Source organism: Oncorhynchus clarkii, chromosome 17 (assembly GCF_045791955.1).
Source record: "Oncorhynchus clarkii lewisi isolate Uvic-CL-2024 chromosome 17, UVic_Ocla_1.0, whole genome shotgun sequence".
Classification (NCBI taxonomy): domain Eukaryota; kingdom Metazoa; phylum Chordata; class Actinopteri; order Salmoniformes; family Salmonidae; genus Oncorhynchus; species Oncorhynchus clarkii.
This window is the reverse complement of record NC_092163.1, coordinates 56317442-56337813: the sequence shown is the minus strand read 5'-3', so window position 1 is coordinate 56337813 and position 20372 is coordinate 56317442. Positions and strand designations below refer to the sequence as shown.

At 42.4% G+C, this 20372-nt stretch overlaps 1 protein-coding gene across 5 annotated transcripts in view; it reads right to left on the bottom strand.

Moving 5' to 3' along the window:
- Positions 1 to 20372, bottom strand: part of LOC139371150 (paired box protein Pax-7) — a 61372-nt gene that overhangs the window by 21613 nt on the left and 19387 nt on the right. For 3 of the 5 annotated variants that reach the window (XM_071111261.1, XM_071111263.1, XM_071111262.1), the window contains exons 5-6: positions 13208 to 13407; positions 174 to 339 (exon numbers count right to left, since the gene is read on the bottom strand). In XM_071111261.1, the coding sequence (XP_070967362.1) occupies positions 174 to 339; positions 13208 to 13407 (366 nt within the window). The remainder of the gene's footprint in view (positions 1 to 173; positions 340 to 13207; positions 13408 to 20372) is intronic. The other 2 variants (XM_071111258.1, XM_071111259.1) reach the window with 1 other exon arrangement.

Below are 20372 nucleotides of genomic sequence, written 5' to 3'. Positions count from 1 at the left end.
CTGTATGGATCCTATACGGAGCATATAACTGCTATATGATGGCTCAAGTGCTACCTAGATAAGATGAAAACACAACCATATAAACAAACATTTGAACCTGAAACAGCCTCAGGGATAAGCAGATGTGGAGGCTTGTGTGTGAGTGTGTGCGAATGTGTGTGTACGTGTCTTACCCTGTGACAGTGTAGTGCCGGGGTACGAGGACTCAGGTAGCTGGTAGGTAGGTAGACTGGGCATCCCCGTGGGCGGGAAGCCTCCAGGTAACAGGTGGTTGAAGGCAGCCAGCTGATTGGCTCCTGCCTGCTTGCGCCATCTGGCCCTTCTGTTGCTGAACCACACCTGGAGGGAAAAACACAGATGAGGACGATATGGAGAGGACAAACTACAGAACAAGAGAGCCAGAGAGAGAGAGAGAGAGAGAGAGAGAGAGAGAGAGAGAGAGAGAGAAGAGAGAGAGAGAAAGAGAGAGAGAGAGGTACTTCCCCTCAGGTTTGCTCCTCTATGATAAACCGTCTGTAAGAGCTAAGCACTCTCTCTCAGCAACCCCTAGGTTGTGCATACTAGAATATATGATTCTCGGAATGCTCCAAATGAATTTACTGTGTGGTCCTGCCAGCTGTGATTCATCTGCCTGTGTGAGAAGTGGTGGTGGTTGTGATGGAGAAGCTAGCTAGTCCCTGTGGGAGCCGGAGCCAGAGCCGGCATGGAGGCTCAGTGGTCTGTCCCTGTTTTTCTTCTTAAGTGGCTGAAGCTGTGATCTGTGTCAACAAGCTGCCCTAAGCCCTCTTCAGATGGAAGAAGTCATTAAGGGGTCAGAGGTAGGGGCCACAAGCAGCAGCATCAGACATCTCAAGTATGTTTGTGAACCTATTAGACATTTGGAGGGAGGCCATAAAGAATGCCACTACAACAGTACACACACACTCTTACTCTCTCTCTCTCTCTCTCTCTCTCTCTCTCTTTCTCTCTCTCTCTCTCTCTCTCTCTCTGTTTATCTCTGTCTCTTATCTCTCTTTCTTTTAATCAGATACATGCAATTGCAAATAAATACTAAGTGAATTATTTCAATTATATTATAAAAGGTGGATGGATTTAGCAGTTTATTTGTAATCGACACAAAACATAAATTAATATTCCTTTGTACAGTCTAGCATGTAAATAGCTCATCCTGTAGATCTTAGTCTTCTTAAGATATCTAAATCAAATGTAGAATTGTACCGAAATGCACACAAAATGTCCAACACCATTATCAACTTTCAACCACGAATTCACAATGTCAACTCCCTGAATGGGAGAGACTAAAGAGGCTCCTTTAAAACTGCAGTGATTTACACATTTTAAAAAGGCTTCTGCTTCAACAAAACATGAATATAATCAGGCCTTTTGAAAAGAGCAGCCATACAGCCAGCAACCTGTTCCATTTAACCAAGACAGGGCCTGGGCCCAGTATGTGCTAAAGGTTGAAGGACACTGATCTATGCCTCGCACTGGCAATTCATCAGAGTTTAATACACTGTCAGCGCAGTTCATCTGCTGTTGTGTTTCAAACGGCCTGGCCTATTGTGAAGCCAGATGAAAGGATTGGACAAAAGGGCTTCCATACGCCAGGCAGAACACTGGGCACAAAGAGGGGGCGTCCCTTTTAAACAGCTCTTAAAGAGCCCAACTTTCAAGGGAGTAACACAGGGACACACTCACTGCTATTGGGGCCTCTCCTTCTCCTGAACACAAACATATGCTACACATAAACTCACATACACAGAGATCTCTCAATCACAAAAAGAGAGATCTCGGTTTGAATTGTGTGTTATACAACGCACTGTATCTCTTAGGCCTTAATCATGTCTGCATCTAGTTTCAATTTCATCAAGAGCGTCTCATGTGATAAAAAAGTGACTGAGATGTCAAAATACCCCACTGTACAAGCACTCGCATGAATCAAGCCTCTCAACTTCTAACCCCAACCAACAGGGAGCCTCTTCTGGAAGCAGATCATTTCCTCACACTTCCCATTCAACAAACAAACTCTTCCAGACCAAATAAAGCACTGCGAGGGCTCAGGGCTACCCTGGTGCCCCCACTGATATGACTGCTATTGGGATGTAGTGGAGCGTGGTACTGGTTCTGAGCTGGAGCTGCTGATTTCCCGCTGGGGCTAGACAAACAGCTGCCTGCTTCCCGGGATGGGCATGGGGATACACCCCTTTCTTCCAGAGACGCCAAATCACCTGGCCCTGCAGTGCCACCCTCACCTCCAACCTCTGAAACTCACCCCACCCCTCTTTAAACGTCCTTATTTTTATGTCAGCCTAGCCACAGGCAGGAGGTGTTCCATCATGCCATACACAAAACACACATAAATGCCTTTGCCACTTTCTCTTGTCTTGTTCCTTCACTTTTCTCTTTCTAATACTCTGTTTTGTTCTCTCTTTTTCCATTTTGCTCTCTCACCAAAACACATTACCAAACTCTTGTCTTATGAAGTTCTCAGATACATAATTCACACAATTTCCTGATAGAATGTCCCTCTCATCCTCATGTCAGTATATAAATACATAATAGGATGTAGTTAAGAGTGGTGTATGGAGATGTCTCAACATCTCCCTCCCCTGCCCTGTGGTCTCCATAGCCACCCTTCTACCTTAATGAGAGGGGAGCCTGTGAAGAGCATCTGTCTAAGTGAATTTACTCGGAGGCTTTGAACGAGCCCGCCACGACGCCGATCTACTCAAGTCAACTAAAATGCCAAAGGCTGCAGCCCTATCGAGTTAAAGCTGGCAAACATTGGGCCCAATGTGCCCAGGTCAATACCGTATTGTTGGGCGAGAGGGGGTCATGCGTCAGTGCTGCTTCAGAGGAGATGGAATGTTTTACTTCAGCAGCCATGGGTGTAAAGCAGAAGACTCTGAGATAAACACACACACAAGCCCTGGGTCCAAATTCTACTTAGGGTATTTCTAATTACTTTCAAAGACATTTGGAAGTAAGCATTTAAATATTTTTCATTTGAACAGACAAGTCGTTAAATATTGGAATGTATTTGAAAATACTCAAATACACTGACTCAAATATACTCCCATGCATTTAACCCAGGTATTTGAAAATACTCAAATAGTAGACTCTTTAAAGAAAATTATTTGAAAATACTTCCAATAGAGGTAGGTGTCATAAAAAAAAGAAAATACAAATTCACATGACCCTCCCCTTGAACTGAAAAATATACACCCTCCCCCCATAGAATGAACTCAAAATAATGTTTATGACCATAAATAACAATAACTGTAGCGACCCTGTGTTTCTAATCGTGGATATGGACTTGCTTTTGTGGCACAGTCGATGCCACACATGGCTACGGCCAGAAGGTTGAGTGTTTGCCGACCACAACAGACAAGCTCACTCTCCCTGCCTGTTTCAATACATTAGGATCAGAGCCGGCTGCAGACAATGATGAGCTTGGGGGGAATCAGATTGTCAACATTTTGATGTTATAATGATCATCATTTCAAATATACACAAAGAATTCCCCTCCAACAGGTTTCTGTGCCAAAGCACCACACACCCAATAAACAAAGCATACCGACTTCAGGCCCTTCAATATCATGGTTTGTGTTTTCAACACCACAATAAATAGACTATGTCAATCTCCACAAACAGAAAATACATCCCTCCCTACCTTGTAGGCTTCTCCAGTACCAAAGGCTTGGCTTGACAATCTCTGAATGTCATTAAACTTGCTGGTGTTTTGTAACTGTTGTCTCTTTCCATTCATCTATTGGCTGCTGCACAGTTTGGATTGATTGACTTTATCTGTCCGTTTAAAAAATACATATATACTCAAAGATTTTTTTAAGTGACCGGGATTGTACAATAAAGTCGGGGACTTATTTCCATTGTGGCCCCTATTTTTACATAAATACAATTACATAGATACAGACACATTACAGATACAAAAACATGCTCAACCTCCAGATGAGTATGAGGGGAGACTTTAAGTACAATTCTTACAAGCTTGTTTAGCTGGTAGCGTATACTTTAGATGTTTGGGGCTGCCGGTGAACCATGATGTGCAGGCATAATCAAAGTGACGCTGGACTAGCGCACTTGCCAGAGTCTGTAGTGTGTCTATAGCTAGGTTTCATGTGAATATCATGTAAACAATATGCCATTTCAGGATTTCCTTTAGGAGGATGGAGGACAACATGACAGGGAAGATTTTAATGTCCCGTACATTTGAGAAATTTAAGGAACATCCATATGCATTCAGATCCAACCTGGGGCAGCCAGCGCCATCAAAAACGAGGGATGTTGGCCAAATGAGACACATTTACATGTCCTTAAAAACAGCTATAACAAATTACAAAAACACTATTCCTTGTGTGTTGGTGTGTAGCATATGCAAAACTATAGCAAATTTTGTTTTTTGTTTTTTATGCTACAATAATTGTCCACCTCACAGTTCAGCTGTAGGAGAGTCTGCAAGCATAGACCTATAGGCTTAGGTGTCCACTGTATGATATGAATATTTTTATATACACTACCGTTCAAAAGTTTGCTCACCTAGAAATGTCCTTGTTTTTGAAAGAAAAGCAAATTTTTTGTCCATTAAAATGACATCAAATTGATCAGAAATACAGTGTAGACATTGTTAATGTTGTAAATGACTATTGTAGCTGGAAACAGCAGATTTTAATGGAATATCTACATAGGCATACAGCGGCCCATTATCAGCAACCATCATTCCTGTGTTCCAATGGCACGTTGTGTTATCTAATCCAAATGTATCATTTTAAATGGCTAATTGATCATTATAAAACCCTTTTGCAATTATGTTAGCACAGCTGAAAACTGTTGTCCTGATTAAATAAGCAATAAAACTGACCTTCTTTAGACTAGTTGAGTATCTGGAGCATAAGCATTTGTGGATTCGATTACAGGCTCAAAATGGCCAGAAACAAAGACCTTTCTTCTGAAACTCATCAGTCTATATTTGTTCTGAGAAATGAAGGCTATTCCATGTGAGAAATTGCCAAGAAACTGAAGATCTCGTACAACGCTGTTTACTACTGCCTTCATAGAACAGCGCAAACTGGCCCTAACCAGAATAGAAAGAGGAGTGGACGGCCCCGGTGCACAACTGAGCAAGAGGACAAGTACATTATAGTGTCTAGTTTGAGAAACAGACACATCACAAGTCCTCAACTGGCAGCTTCATTAAATAGTACCCGCAAAACACCAGTCTCAATGTCAACAGTGAAGAGGCGACTCCGGGATGCTGGCCTTCTAGGCAATTTTCTATCTAAATATTTTGTATAACGATAAGCATTATATTGTTAGATTATGGGAGTAACTCTGGCAGGCCTGAAACATTCTTCCTCACCTCAAGTAGAACTGTCGGAGTCAGTTGGAGCGCTGGGGCGGACTGCCTTCATATCATAGCCTTGCAGTAGTTAAAACTTAATAATAGCCACACCATAACAAACCTTCAGAAATTACCTTTATTAAGGTAATATCAAAAGTAAGTCAGGCCATTGTTTATAGGGAAAATACGATCAGATGAGTGAATGTAAACCAGGGGAAAAATGCACTACCCTCCCCTGTGCCCAATAAAAACCACATGAAATTCCACAAAACAAAGTATTAAGTTTGACAACCCTCCCCTATTTTGGACCACCCTCCCCCCCAGTGAATGTAGATCTGTCCTTAAGTATTTAAAAAACAAATGCCAAAATATACATGTATTTCCATCCAGGTCTGTTAGGCAGGCGTGCGTCAGACACACACACACACACACACACACACACACACACACACACACACACACACACACACACACACACACACACACAGCCTGCAGCTGAGGAGGATTTGAAGCTGTACTCTGGAACCCGATCACAAAGTCACCTTGGATGACAGATTCTCCTCTGCTCTCCCCAATCCGGTTTAATTCCTCTACACTACAGAGAGAGAGAGCTTCATCCCTCCTCCATGTCTCCCTCCATATGTACCTCAAAGTCTGCATCTACAGCATCCATGTCAGTCCTGTTTTGTTTTGTCAGTGTAAGAGGTTTGTTGGTTGCCTGGCTTCCTCTATATTGGGGCTAACATGGACTCTATGTGTGAATCCCTGCAAGATACTGGAGAAAGTTGGAGGGTGGGGGAGGGTAGAAAACCTGGGGAACCACCACATCTCCCAGGACTAGAGCTTACTGGAGCCTGGGAGACAAAAAGAGACCCGCTTTAAAGCAGTTGAGCTACTGAGCTGAGCTGAGCACAGACATGGAGGGGGTGGCAGGGACTGTAGAGGGGGTTGGGGGACATGAAGGTTGGAACGAATGTCAGGCAAGTTGAAGGTCCTGAAAACATGTCCGCGGGTCTAGTGAAGTGAAGGTGGGGAGAGATAGGTGTTAACAACAGTTGCTTTGATATAGCTTTGATGTGGCATATACATATCCTTTAATGTAATCTCTTATCTGAGAGAGTGGCATTTGCCTGGGTCTGTATTCCACCGTTTCTCTTGGCCTCACTCAATAATAAACATAACACAATGGAATCTATAGAGCTGAGGATCTGATTCGGTAATCACTGATCCTCGATAACACTAACACAACACTGCAATGCATGACATTACATTGCATTCAAACCCTTCCTAAAATGTCCTTTGTCTCAAATAGAATCTAATCGTCTTCATTTAATTTCAGACAATCGTGAAGAGCGTTTTTGAAAGGGAGTTATTGTCAGAATGATATGTTTCTTAAGCCAACGGTGCCACATGTGCACCTTCTACAAAGTGAACAATGCGCCACAAAAACAAGGACGAACCTCATTCTCATGTATTTTCAATGGCGCACTCCACAAACAGACAACGAACACAGTAGTGCAAAGAGGCGAAACAACATAGAAATCCTCATTGGTTTTATACCACGTACTACCCACCCTCACTAGCTCTTGCTGTTTCTCTCTATGCCTGCCTGCCTCACTGCCTGCCAGACTGGCACTATGCTAATTAGAGTAGCTGGGAGTGAGAATTTGAGAGGAGAGTGGGATTAGCTCGATAAGTATCAGGAATACAGAGGGACTGAAGGAAAGTCATTTCATTTCTAATAATAAGAAACTGTTAGAACATTCACACAGATGTATTGCAACAATTTCTCCTCCACAATCTACATAACCCCTATTTATTCCTTTATGGAACCGACATAAAACCAGACTGGTGGGAACATGGATGACTGTTGGATTGGGTGGGCTCTGCCATTGTTACTAGTGAATCCTACTATGCCGTTCTCTCCTGCCATTGGTAATCACCTAGCGGGACAACAACCTAGTAAATCTCTATTTAATCTCTATTTCACATCTCTATAGCATCGTTATGTTTATCCTAAACTAAATTAAAGGAATATACACTCAGTGGCCAGTTAGTATTAGGTACAGCCATCTAATACTGGGTCGGACCCTCCTTTGCCTCCAGAACAGCCTGAAATCTTCAGGGCATGGATTCTACAAGGTATGGTGTTCAAACGTTGATCAATTGGTATCAAGGGACCTAACGTGTGCCAGGAAAACATTCCCCACACCATTACACCACCACCGTCTCCCTGAACTGCAGGCAGGATGGGGCCATGGACTCATGCTGCTTACGCTAAATCCAGACTCGGCCATCAGCATGACGCAACAGGAACCGTCATTCGTCGGACTAGGCACTGTTTTTCTACTCCTCAATTGTCCAGTGCTTCTTCTTGGTTTTAGCTGACAGGAGTGGAACCCGGTGTGGTCATCTGCTGCAATAGCCCATCTGTGACAAAAACCAATGAGTTGTGCATTCTGAGATGCCGTTCTGCACACTACTGTTATACTGCATTGTTATTTGTCTGTTTGTGGCTCGCCTGTTAGCTTGCACGATTCTTGCCATTCTCCTTCGACCTCTCATCAACGAGCTGTTTTTGCCCACAGAACTGCAGCTGACTGGATGTTTTTTGCTTGTCACGCCAATCTCAGTAAACCCTAGACATTGTTGTGCATGAAAAGCCCAGCAGGCCGGACGTTTCTGAGATACTGGAACGGGCGCTCCAGGCACCGACGATCATACCACGCTCAAAGTCGCTTAGGTCACTAGTTTGGCCCATTCTAATGTTCAATTGAACAGTAACTGAATGGCTCTATGCCTGTCTGCCTGAGTTATATATTTATATATAAAAGTATGTGGACACCTGCTTGTTGAACATCTCATTCTAAAATCATGGGCATTAATATGGAGTTGGTCCCTCCTTTGCTGCGATAAAAGCCTTCACTCTTCTGGAAAGACTTTCCACTAGATGTTGGAACATTGCTGCGGGGACTTGCTTCCATTAAGCAACAAGAGCATTAGTGAGATTGGGCACTAATGTTGGGCGATTAGGTCTGGCTCCCTGTCAGCATTCCAATTCATCGCAAAGGTGTTTGATGGGGTTGAGGTCAGGGCCCTCTGCAGGCCAGTCAAGTTCTTCCACACCGATCTCTACAAACCATTTCTGTATTGACCTCGCTTTGTGCATGGGGGCACTGTCATGCTGAAATGGGAACTGGAACTAAGGGGCCTAGTCCGAATCATGAAAAACAGCCCCAGACCATTATTACTCCTCCACCAAACTATGGACCTTATTTGCACTATGCATTGGGGCAGGTAGCATTCTCCTGGCATCTGCCTAAACCAGATTTGTCCATCGGACTCCAGAGAATGTTTCCACAGCTCCAGAGTCCAATGGCGGCGAGTTTTACACCACTCCAGCCGACGCTTGGCATTGCACATGGTGATCTTAGGTTTGTGTGTGGCTGTTCTGCCATGAAAACCCATTTCATGAAGCCCCTAATGAAAAGTTATTGTGCTTAAGTTACCAGAGGCAGTTTGGAACTCGGTAGTGAGTGTTGCAACCGACCACAGACGATTTTTATGCGCTACGCGTTTCAGCACTTGGCGGTCCCATTCTGTGAGCTTGTGTGGCCTACCACTTCACAGAAGAGCCGGAGTTGCTCATAGAAGTTGACCAGGGCAGCTCTAACAGGGCAGAAATTTTACAAACTGACTTGTTGGAAAGGTGGCATCCTATGACACTGTCACGTTGAAAGTCACTGAGCTCTTCAGTAAGGCCAATCTACTGCCAATGTTTGTCTATGGAGATTGCATGACTGTGTGCTCGATTTTATACACCTGTCAGCAATGGGTGTGGCTGAAATAGCCAAATCCACAAATTTGAAAGGGTGTCTACATACTTTTGTATATATAGCATTTATATATATATATATATAATAAAGTGTCAATAATATTTCCTGTGGGACTATAAGGAAGCGCTGGGATCTCTCCTTTTTTCAGTGTCTCCACAGAGGCCTCAGAGATCAGAGAGAGGGCACCACAGAGACAAACAAAGCAGGATCCTCTTCTCTCTGTTTTGCGGTTGGCATCGGACGCTTAGCACACTCTCCAGTTAGAGAGGAAAACGTCTTGCCAAATTGATTTCTATGCTGCATAAAAGGATACGCTTATACCTTATTAGATTCCTCTAACTATAATAGCTACATCTAGAATGTTTATTGGGAATGAAAGGGGATCTATGTGTCAGATTTGCTAAGCGCCGCTCAGATGAGCCTCCTCAGCAGAGGTGGGAACCTCAGCCTAAATAGAAGAGAATGTAATTCATTTCAAGTGTGAGAAGGAGAGGATTTACACTGATTTACAGCATTTACAGCCTCTGCCCTCTCTCCCTCGCTCAACAGACCCCCCCCCCCATCCACCTGGCCCATACCTCTGAAGGATAGACACAAGTGACGCTCTTTTCTGTTCTTAATAGTCTGTGGAAGGACTCCACTGCCTGGTCCAGTTCGGAATGAGTGTTTTATTTCAGATGCAGAATGGGCAGCACAGAGAGTGGGGTGCTCAGATCAGGAGACAGCTAGCTAGCTTTATAGGGACAGGTAGCCTGGAACTAATGGATGTAAGATGTGGATCAGATCCCCTAATTTGTCAGTTGGGGTGATAAAACAGTAGCGGTTCCAGGGGGGGCTGCTGGGAGCTGTGTTTTAGGGGGTGGTGGGCCTGATGAAGATGGATGAGATAGTGTGATTCAAGGTGGCAGGCAGGGGCGAGGAGAGGAGGGGGTTTGGGTTAGCTGAGTTTATAGGGCAGTGAGTTTGGGCTGTGGAGTCACCAGTAAACCAAACACTTGTCACTTCTCGTTAAACCAGGAGGCCTCTTGAGCACCATTCCACATAATAACTCTCATCTTGGAGTGGGCCCATATACCCTCACAGCCAATAGCAATTTTACTATGTGACCCTGCAGTGTAAACCACAAACATGGGTTAACAGATTATTACAATAACAACCAACAGGGTAAGCCGTAACCACAACCACAAATCCTACTGAAGAAGAGATGGATCTTTAAGATCCTACAACACCGCCCCTCTGCTTTGGGTTTCTGACTCACCCCTACTGCCCTCTTAGCCTCCCTACTCGCTGACATCTGGAAGATGCGTCATTGCAGCTGTGCTGGAGCAGGTCGGCTCTCGGGCCAAAGGTCCTTCTGTCCAGCCCAAAGATTGGCCATTTGGGCACCTATGTGAAACCCCAGCTGGCTGACATCTTCAAAACGCATGGACACTAAAACTGTCAAGTTCACACATCGAAATCCAGCCTTTGGCCCCATGTCTTTTTCAATGTATTGATTCAATTGGGAGCAGTTTTAGAGAAGAGGCTTTACCGTTTTTCTTATATCATCATGTCTGCAGTGGTCAGTGTGGCCAATTAGGACGTGTCTGAGTACTTCAGCAGGCTGACGAGGCGCAGGGGAAGTCCCTGGTGTGCAGATGCAATGGGGCAGTGCTTTGGCAAAGCCAATGAAAAAAACACACAACTCTTTAAAAAGAAACAATTATACAATGGGCTCCATAGTCCATCCTAAATCCTCCTCCCAACTCACTTGCCAAACAACTGAGCAACATTGAAGACTGATGTCCATTATTTACTTCCAGAGTCAGTTTCTTGGGGTGACCTTCTCAGAAAATTAAGTTTGAGTTGACCTTAGGAGACTTTAAAAGCGTTTTAGAATTAGATTATGAGGAAAACTGCATTAACAAATTATATCCTTGTCTCAAATACCTCAGGTTTTCACATGACATAATTAAGCTCTATTATCTTGCAGGAGTTTCCTTTCAGTTTTCAACCATGTATTTTCTCTTTGCGTTTAGACTTCAAATGATCATCAGTTTCCATAAATACTCTAGAGGCAAATGCTTGAAGAGATTCTCTCTGAAATTGAAATGTAATTGACCTACAAATAGGGCTGTGAAGTGCCTGGAACATGGACAAGACAGAGGACACTGTGCTCTCTAGCCCACATGACACTCTGCCTGCTCAACCAATCAGAGACAGGTTTGCTGGATCTTTTCTTCTACAATCATAATGAGCTTCACAAAGAATTCAGCTCCACTCTACAAGGTCTAACATTGATGCTACATTTAAACAAATTGAACCAAATGGACAGCATTGTAAATACAAAGCATTTTAACCCATCTGTCATTATTCAGAATCTATGAGACATGCATGTATTTTCCAGATGTATTTCATGAGACCGCCATTACACTGTAATGGAGGACAATCTTCAGAAAAAGAGATTCATCAAATAATAACTGAAAGACCTTCCCACTTCCCTTTCCAAGTTTGCCTCATAAGTATATTTGAAACATTCTAAAACATAATATATCGCAAGAAAATACACATGAAATAAATCTCTCAGCATCATCCTGAGTGCTGCATCAACCATTTTGGCATACACCTTTCTGTTTGGAGGGTTCGCTAGACAGACAAAGACATGTGTGGAATCAGTTACCCCTAACCGCATGTCTGGGGTGTGAGGAACAGTTAGCGCGCGGGGTGGTTCAGAGTTTGGGAGGTTTAGGGGGAGTGAGCGAGGGGCTGTGGTAAGAGGAGAGGGTTGCCCCGGCCCTTTTTTACTAACGTCTGATTGATTAATGTTGTTGTCAGGGCATTGGGTCCCTGGAGAGGATGAGAGACCCTATGTGATATGCACAGGGGTTTACAAGCAGAGACATGCTTGAAAGTGATAGGAGAGAGATCCTGGCCAAAGGCCGAAATGAGAAATCCATAAGGAATGCATTTCTTCTCTCTCTCTCTCTCTCTCTCTCTCTCTCTCTCTCTTTTTTCTCTCTCTCTCTCTCTCTTTCTCTCTCTCTCTCTCTCTCTCTTTCTTTCTCTCTCTTTCTCTTCTCCCTCTCTCTTTCTCTTCTCCCTCTCTCTTCTCTTCTCCCTCTCTCTTTCTCTTCTCCCTCTCTCTTTCTCTTCTCCCTCTCTCTTTCTCTTCTCCCTCTCTCTTTCACTTCTCCCTCCAGAACAGCTGCCGCTATAACTCTACTGTATTTTCCTTCAGTGTTACATAAAACCAAATGGTACACAAGCTGTCAGGCAGGTTCTGGAGTAGAGTCTTGGGTGTGAAAAAAATGGAGAATTCCCTGTCAAGGCCTTCTTAGAACAGATGAGAACTCACAGATAGCAGTGAACTCACAAAGGTGAGGTGGGGGGGGGGGGGGGGTAGAAATATGGGGGAAAAAGAACTGCACTGGGATGAATAAATATATCATCGCCATGTGTGACAAACGGCAGCAGGAGACCAAGAAGAGGATAAATGGAAAAATAAGAATATAAAATAAGGTCCAATTGGGCATGACATGGATGCATTCAAGTGTATTTATGCAAATACATTGGCAGCATTTTTTACTCCAAAATTATGTTATGGGCAAATGGATGGCTTCGATTTCAGTGACGTGGGATGAATTGGAAAACATTTTTGGGAAAAAAACATATCTATCTAAACCACATTATAGTCAGCTGGAAGCATATTGTATTAAGGATGCCAAATAAACTTTCCCCAATACAAGTAGTTTGTCTTACATTTGATGAGCTAATAGGGAACATAGCCTACTGATAAACTGTTCCTGAAAAAAAATCCTGAAAAACGTTACTTGTAAAGCATTAAGTCCAAACGTATCTAAAATAACTCTGTAAACTCCATTAACTCAGATTTGGTTAGATGTAAAAACTATACCAGGATAACTAATGTGTCAAAGTACAGGAAAACAGTGTTTTACATCAGTGTCATAAACACCTGGATAATTCTCAGCAGCCATGACAGTGTATGTGTTGATTGTTTGTGTGTCTAACTAACCTGTACGCGGGCCTCAGTGAGCTTGGTCCTCTGGGCCAGCTCTTCCCTGGTGTAGATGTCTGGGTAGTGTGTCCTCTCAAAGGCCTTCTCCAGCTCCTCAAGCTGCTCGGCTGTGAAGGTGGTGCGGCTGCGACGCTGCTTCCTCTTCAAGGGAAGGTCCGGCTCCGACTCCACGTCTGAACCCTCGTCTGTACGATTACCTGGGCCAATGGGGAGGGAGGGAGAGGCCAGCTCAGTTAATATTAGGATTACACTTGAATAATACAGTGGAAATTAGCAACAATGAAAAGGAAGTCCATTTTATTGGTTATTCATCTCTTCGGTTGTCTGTTACCCACACGCCTCTGTTCAGACAGAAATTAGTCACATAGTTGATTAACCGATGTCATTGAAATGGCAGTAGAAAGTATGGGTGAAAGCCTGAAATGGTCCATACAAGCCATGTTCTGTAGTTTGGGGGCAGAACCACTCCAGAGGCTATGTCGTTTGCTAGAATCATATTATTGAGGGGGAGAGGCTACAAAGAGGATTCAAATGACAGCTTTCCCTCTCTCTGAGCACAACAGAGCAAATATTATCTTAATCTGTGGATATTTATACAGAATATAAGAGGCCTGATACCCAATCCTGCCTGAGAGAGAGAGGGAGAGGCCCCAGAGGGCTGCAGAGGGCTGCAGGCGGTAGGGGGGAGGAGGGGGTGCTGGGTGGAAGGGTTAATCTACCCAGGCCACCTTGCGGTTCCTCACCACACTATTCTCTCACAATGGCCCAGGGCACACTGCTGCTCAAACAACAGCACAGCCAGAATATACAGAACATAACAACAATATCGCGCCAGAACCATTCAATCCCATATTCTGTGTTTCCATGATGCTGCTGTCAATAAATGAATTACAATATATCTTACAATACTTTTAGGCATTCAACTAAGCTGCTGCATTTTTGCTTGAGGAATATAGATACTGCACAAAGCCATCCAATCCAGGCCAAGAGGAATGTTTCTGACAGTGAATATGTATTACCACAGCGCATTACCATTATAACTGAATTTAGGAAATTGCATCATTTTCACCTCCTCTGCATGTCTATTCAAACTACATGGCCCTTTTCATTTCCTGTTATAAAATTCATATTTTCACAAATGTGCTCAATAAGACATTGACAAGCCAGTGTGACTAGCCAGTGTTGCTCCAGGCCTTGTTGGATTTCATCAGACATGTACAGTCCAGAAGGAGTGAAGGGTAGAGACCAAAACACGAGAGATATAGAAGTAGAGCGCTTGTTGAGAGCTCATTGTCCTTTACAGAAACCCTTTCTACCCATATAATGACAACCATAACGGTCTTCTGAAAGTTAGCCCAGGTGAATCCCCTGCAATAGCTATGGGCACAACTAAACTCAGTTTAACAATGCCCTCTAGAATGTTTCAACATACCACATGGACAAACGGAAGTCAAATAGCCTCAAAATAACAACTGTGAGAATAAAAGAGCAACCAAATCTGTCTGGGTCTCAAGGCCGGCTCTGGAGTTTAATTAAACAAGGAATTATGGGATTATATGGAGACTATCATTACAGGCCACTCGATGAGTCTTCTGAGAACGTCTTTTTGTCGCCCTGAGCTCACGCTCAACGATTCTCTGCGGATTACATGCGGCCGCAGGACATGAGGCCGCATTCATTAAAATCAATTATTTTGTCTTACCCCTTTTAAGAAAGATTGATTCTCCAACACTGGCTACCACTATTGCAGAGAATACCCTTGAACATACAAAGTTGAATATGTACATATATGGCATATCCCTTTGTTGGTTTTCATGAGGATGTGCAGAGCGATTTGCAGCTAACTAGCCATGACAACACTTGAGACCGGCACAGCGGTCCATAGATCACTTTCCAAAGTCACCTCTGTGTCCTATGGGGGGACGAGGGGGGCGAGGGGGGAACAGGGGGACAGAGGGGAGGGCTGCTCAACGACGACATAGAATTCTGCTTGAGTTATTTTCTTTTGCTTATGTTTCTCATCATTTGTTTATCTATGTGAGAGGGTTTAAGAAGTGCAAGTGTGGCATATCGTCTAGCCGCTATGTCCAAAATTCCAAAACAAAATCATCCCCCTATATTCCGATGTAAGCATTTTGCAAAGGATTTACAAACAAACTGCATGGCAAACAAGACTAATGAGTATGTACTGCCACCTGTCACTGAGCCCTGGTTACAGTGACATATGTGTCATGGCACACACAGCCAACACGTACGTCTGTTTGTGTGCACGAACTACAAGCAGCAGGCAGCACGCTCTGGGTGAAGGTCAACAGCCCTTTCAGTAATGAGTTTGGGAAACAGGGATGTGAGAAGCAAACCTCATCTCTATCCAGAGCATTCTGCCGAACGGGATGCCAAGATTCATCAACAACACTGGGGCCCCCACATGTGCCAAAATGGGTTGTGACAGAAACAGAATTTCTGTCAAACATATGGTTCCTCTCAGAGTTGCATGGCTGTCTGGTTAAGGCATCTTACTGTAACTGAACTTTTGGCCACCCTACGAAACCCTTCAGCAGACAACAGTATCTACATACACATATATTATGACAGTGGATGGATTACACAGAATCCAAATCTTTTTATTTAAATGGTTGTTGGATATTTATGGATGCGGTGCCTCTCAGCCTAAATTATGGAAGAATAAACACTTACTATCTGTTTCCAAGACAACAAAGCTTTTGAATTTGAATAACACATGTCTTCTTCTTGGTTTACAAATCTGTCAATGTTGATAAAGGACAAAACAGTGGATGATTAGCTTACTACCTTGGAATAAAGTCAATCCCTGTGGGCATCGAGGTCAGCTCTCTAACACTTCTCGCTGCTTTGAAACAATACGGTAAATCCTGATTAGACCTGGGTATAATGCTCAGCTGTAATTCCATTGGAAGGTTCTGGGGATATTGATAAAGCACTCGTGCCTCGCCTCATCAGTTATAATAGCAATTAGAGACTAATTATGTAGCAAACAACCAGTGGGCATGATTAGACAGCCATGTATCCTCCATCAGGGCCCTCTGAGGGCCTACTCAATACTGATTTAAAAATACAGCTTTGTTCAAACAGAAATTAACCAGGTATTGACCATGTCTTCTAAATTAGAAATGTTTTGTTTACGATTCAAGTAACCTTTATGGACACAAAAAGGAAAACAAGTAAACATATTATACCAAAAGAGCAAATTGTTTTACTAACAGACTTTAATTGAATATCATTACTAATGAATGGAACCATCAAAATCATTTCTTTTTCACAAAGCACTGCTATTTCTAATAATATCCAGTCAGACAGAAAGTAAACTCAAGTCAGAACACAACCAACAACAGGGGTCTTGTCTCTGAGAAGCTTAGCAGTTGGTTAATAGTTTAGCGGTGAGTTTAGTGTGAGGTTTAAAGATGGTCCTCCCTCTCTCCTGATGCTCCTCACTGCTGACCCCATGGTCTGCTCAGAGCTCAGACTGCAGGCAGATGGAATACTCATCACCTCGACCCCCCCAAACCCCCTCCCCAGCCAGCCCGCCAACCCCATGGACTGTCTTCTTCTCTTCCTCCCATCCTCCTTCTGAGGAGCCCCTACTCTCTCTGTTCTCCCTAGGAGAGAAGCTCAGGTAATATGGCATAGATGGACTGGTGTCCAAGGCTGTAGAGTCAATAAAGACTGCTGGGGTCCAGTGATCCACAAGAACATTGTGCTACAATAATGTCAATCCCTAAAATAGCAGAGACATACAATCACAGTCCAGAAAATTATCACACAAAAAAAGCATCTAGGCTACACTCCAACACCATCAACTCCAACTGATCACCACAACACTAGAACACAGGAGGCTACTAGCAACTGATCACCACAACACTACAACACGGGAGGCTACTAGCAACTGATCACCACAACACTACAACACAGGAGGCTACTAGCAACTGATCACCACAACACTACAACACGGGAGGCTACTAGCAACGCTTCCACATGATAGCAAAAACAAAACAATGCCAAGATGTTTAATATGGTCAAATGTTAACCAATATAATCACATCAATGTGTCAGTGAATATTTAGGTCAAATATAGAAAATATAGATCAGAAATGGATACTTGGACAATGCATATAAAACCTGTGAGGTATTTAAGGATAACACGTTATAAAGAAGCCTCCATGATGACATGAAGGGAAGCATCATTCCTTGTCTCTCAGATTAACTCGGAGTCAGTATTAGCTCAACAACACTATGGTGTGTATCCCTAACCCTGTCCCATGAAGGCTGTTTTTGATAGGCCAATGGCCTCAATATCAGCTGTACCTTTGCAAACTACCCAAGACAGAGGGACAAAAACAGACCGGGCTCTGGCAGTGCAGCATTAGCTCATAATGGCTCATTTTGAAAAGCATATTAGTTCCAGCATAATTACAATCAGGCCTCACGCTCAGTGTTCTGCAGGCATTCACAGGACCAGCCTCAGAGCACCCAGTCACACCAGTTGACTGTGACTGACAGCACATTTTGTTTATTGGTCGTTTTTTTCCCTTCATTCCCACAGGACAAAAATAACAGCCCATCTTTTCTTTCTATTTATGTTTACTTGTTTATTTTGTGCATGCCTTTTGTCGTAGTTGATGTTGCAATTATACTTTTTGTCAGTCGGAGGGGAGGAATATCAAAAGGCCTAATTATGCAAACAGGCCCTGTGATAAGCACCAAACGCCTGGATTGGGATCTGCTATCTCTGACATCCATCTGTCTCTGTGCTGTCTCCTGCTCCAGGCCTGAATATAAACATCTCTTCCTGTCCCCAGGATTGCATTGGATTCAACCCCACGTACTGGAGAGGGATGTTTTCGGGGGCGGGGATCATGCAGCAACATCAAATAGCTGACAACTTCCCAATTTGCATTTTTCAGAGAATGAGGCGGCATTTGTCTGTGTGTCCCTCAGTGTTTGCCAAGTTAGGAGAGCCATAGGAGATTATTCAGTTGTGTTACTGAAGGATGGATTTAACATAGAAACCTTATAGTACTGCATTAAAACAAACCTTATAGTACTGCATTAAAAGAAACCATATAGTACTGCATTAAAACAAATCTTATAGTACTGCATTAAAACAAATCATATAGTACTGCATTAAAACAAACCTTATAGTACTGCATTAAAACAAATCATATAGTGCTGCATTAAAACAAACCATATAGTACTGCATTAAAACAAACCATATAGTACTGCATTAAAACAAACCATATAGTACTGCATTAAAACAAACCTTATAGTACTGCATTAAAACAAATCATATAGTACTGCATTAAAACAAACCATATAGTACTGCATTAAAACATATCTTATAGTACTGCATTAAAACAAACCATATAGTACTGCATTAAAACAAACCATATAGTACTGCATTAAAACAAACCATATAGTAATGCATTAAAACAAATCTTATAGTACTGCATTAAAACAAATCTTATAGTACTGCATTATAGTACTGCATTAAAACAAACCTTATAGTACTGCATTAAAACAAATCGTATAGTACTGCATTAAAACAAATCATATAGTACTGCATTAAAACAAATCTTATAGTACTGCAATAAAACATATATTATAGTACTGCATTAAAACAAACCTTATAGTACTGCATTAAAACAAAACCATATAGTACTGCATTAAATCAAACCATATAGTACTGCATTAAAACAAACCATATAGTACTGCATCAAAACAAACCATATAGTACTGCATTAAAACAAACCATACTGTACTGCATTAAAACAAACCTTATAGTACTGCATTAAAACAAACCATATAGTACTGCATTAAAACAAACCATATAGTACTGCATTAAAACAAACCATATAGTGCTGCATTAAAATAAACCATATAGTACTGCATTAAAACAAATCTTATAGTACTGCATTAAAACAAATCGTATAGTACTGCATTAAAACATATAATATAGTACTGCATTAAAACAAACCTTATAGTACTGCATTAAAACAAACCATATAGTACTGCATTAAAACAAATCTTATAGTACTGCATTGAAACAAACCTTATAGTACTGCATTAAAACATACCATATAGTACTGCATTAAAACAAACCTTATAGTGCTGCATTAAAAAAAATCATATAGTACTGCATTAAAACAAACCATATAGTACTGCATTAAAACAAACCTTATAGTACTGCATTAAAACAAACCATATAGTAATCCATGAAAACAAGGGACATGAGGAACCATACACTCAGATAGACAATGAGCCAGAGACTGAAATTAATACCTCAATGGTTAATTTAGCAGAATTCTTCAAAAATAATCTAATCTGTTAGTTACCTAGGTCGCCAACCAAAAAAACTCTTCAACGTGAGAATAAGACAAGGAGAATATGAAAATATAGCAAGGATGTACCTACCTAATGTTAATATACTGAAATCAATTTGAATCATCATCATCTCCCCTGGTACCAGTGACCTTTTCAGAGCCTGGCTTGGCATTTATCACTAATTGAATCTGGAGATGAGCAACCTCTAGTATGGTTACTGTTATCTGCTTGCAATAAACAAAAGTAACATGTGTCTACTGTAAATGAAAACATTTGAGTCACAGTATTGCACAATTTAGATTATAAGTGTGTTTGATAGTCCACAACAATGGACTCTCAAACAAGCCCTGACTGTATACATGTTCTTAAATTACATCGCATTGAACTTCCCCTCCTCTCTCAAACGTACAAATCAGTTCTGTCCACTGATTAACTGGTGTCTAAGGACCAAAGGCAGGTGTCTCCCGAGAGTCTCAACAGTAAGTAGGAACCACCTCACCAGTGTACATCTCACACCACGTCAGTACTATGATCTAGAGAACCATACACTCTTAGAAAAAAAGGTGTTATCTTTGGCTGTCCCCATAGGAGAACCCTTTTTGATTCCAGGTATAACACTTTTGGGTTCCATTCAACAGACTGTTCTACATGGAACCCAAAAGGGTTCTATCTAGAACCAAAAAGAGTTCTACATGGAAACAAAAAAGGGTTCTCCTATGGGGACAGCAGAAGAACCCTTTTGGAACCTTTTTCGAGAGACTGAAAGACAGCTTCTACCTCAAGGCCATCAGACTGTTAAATAGCC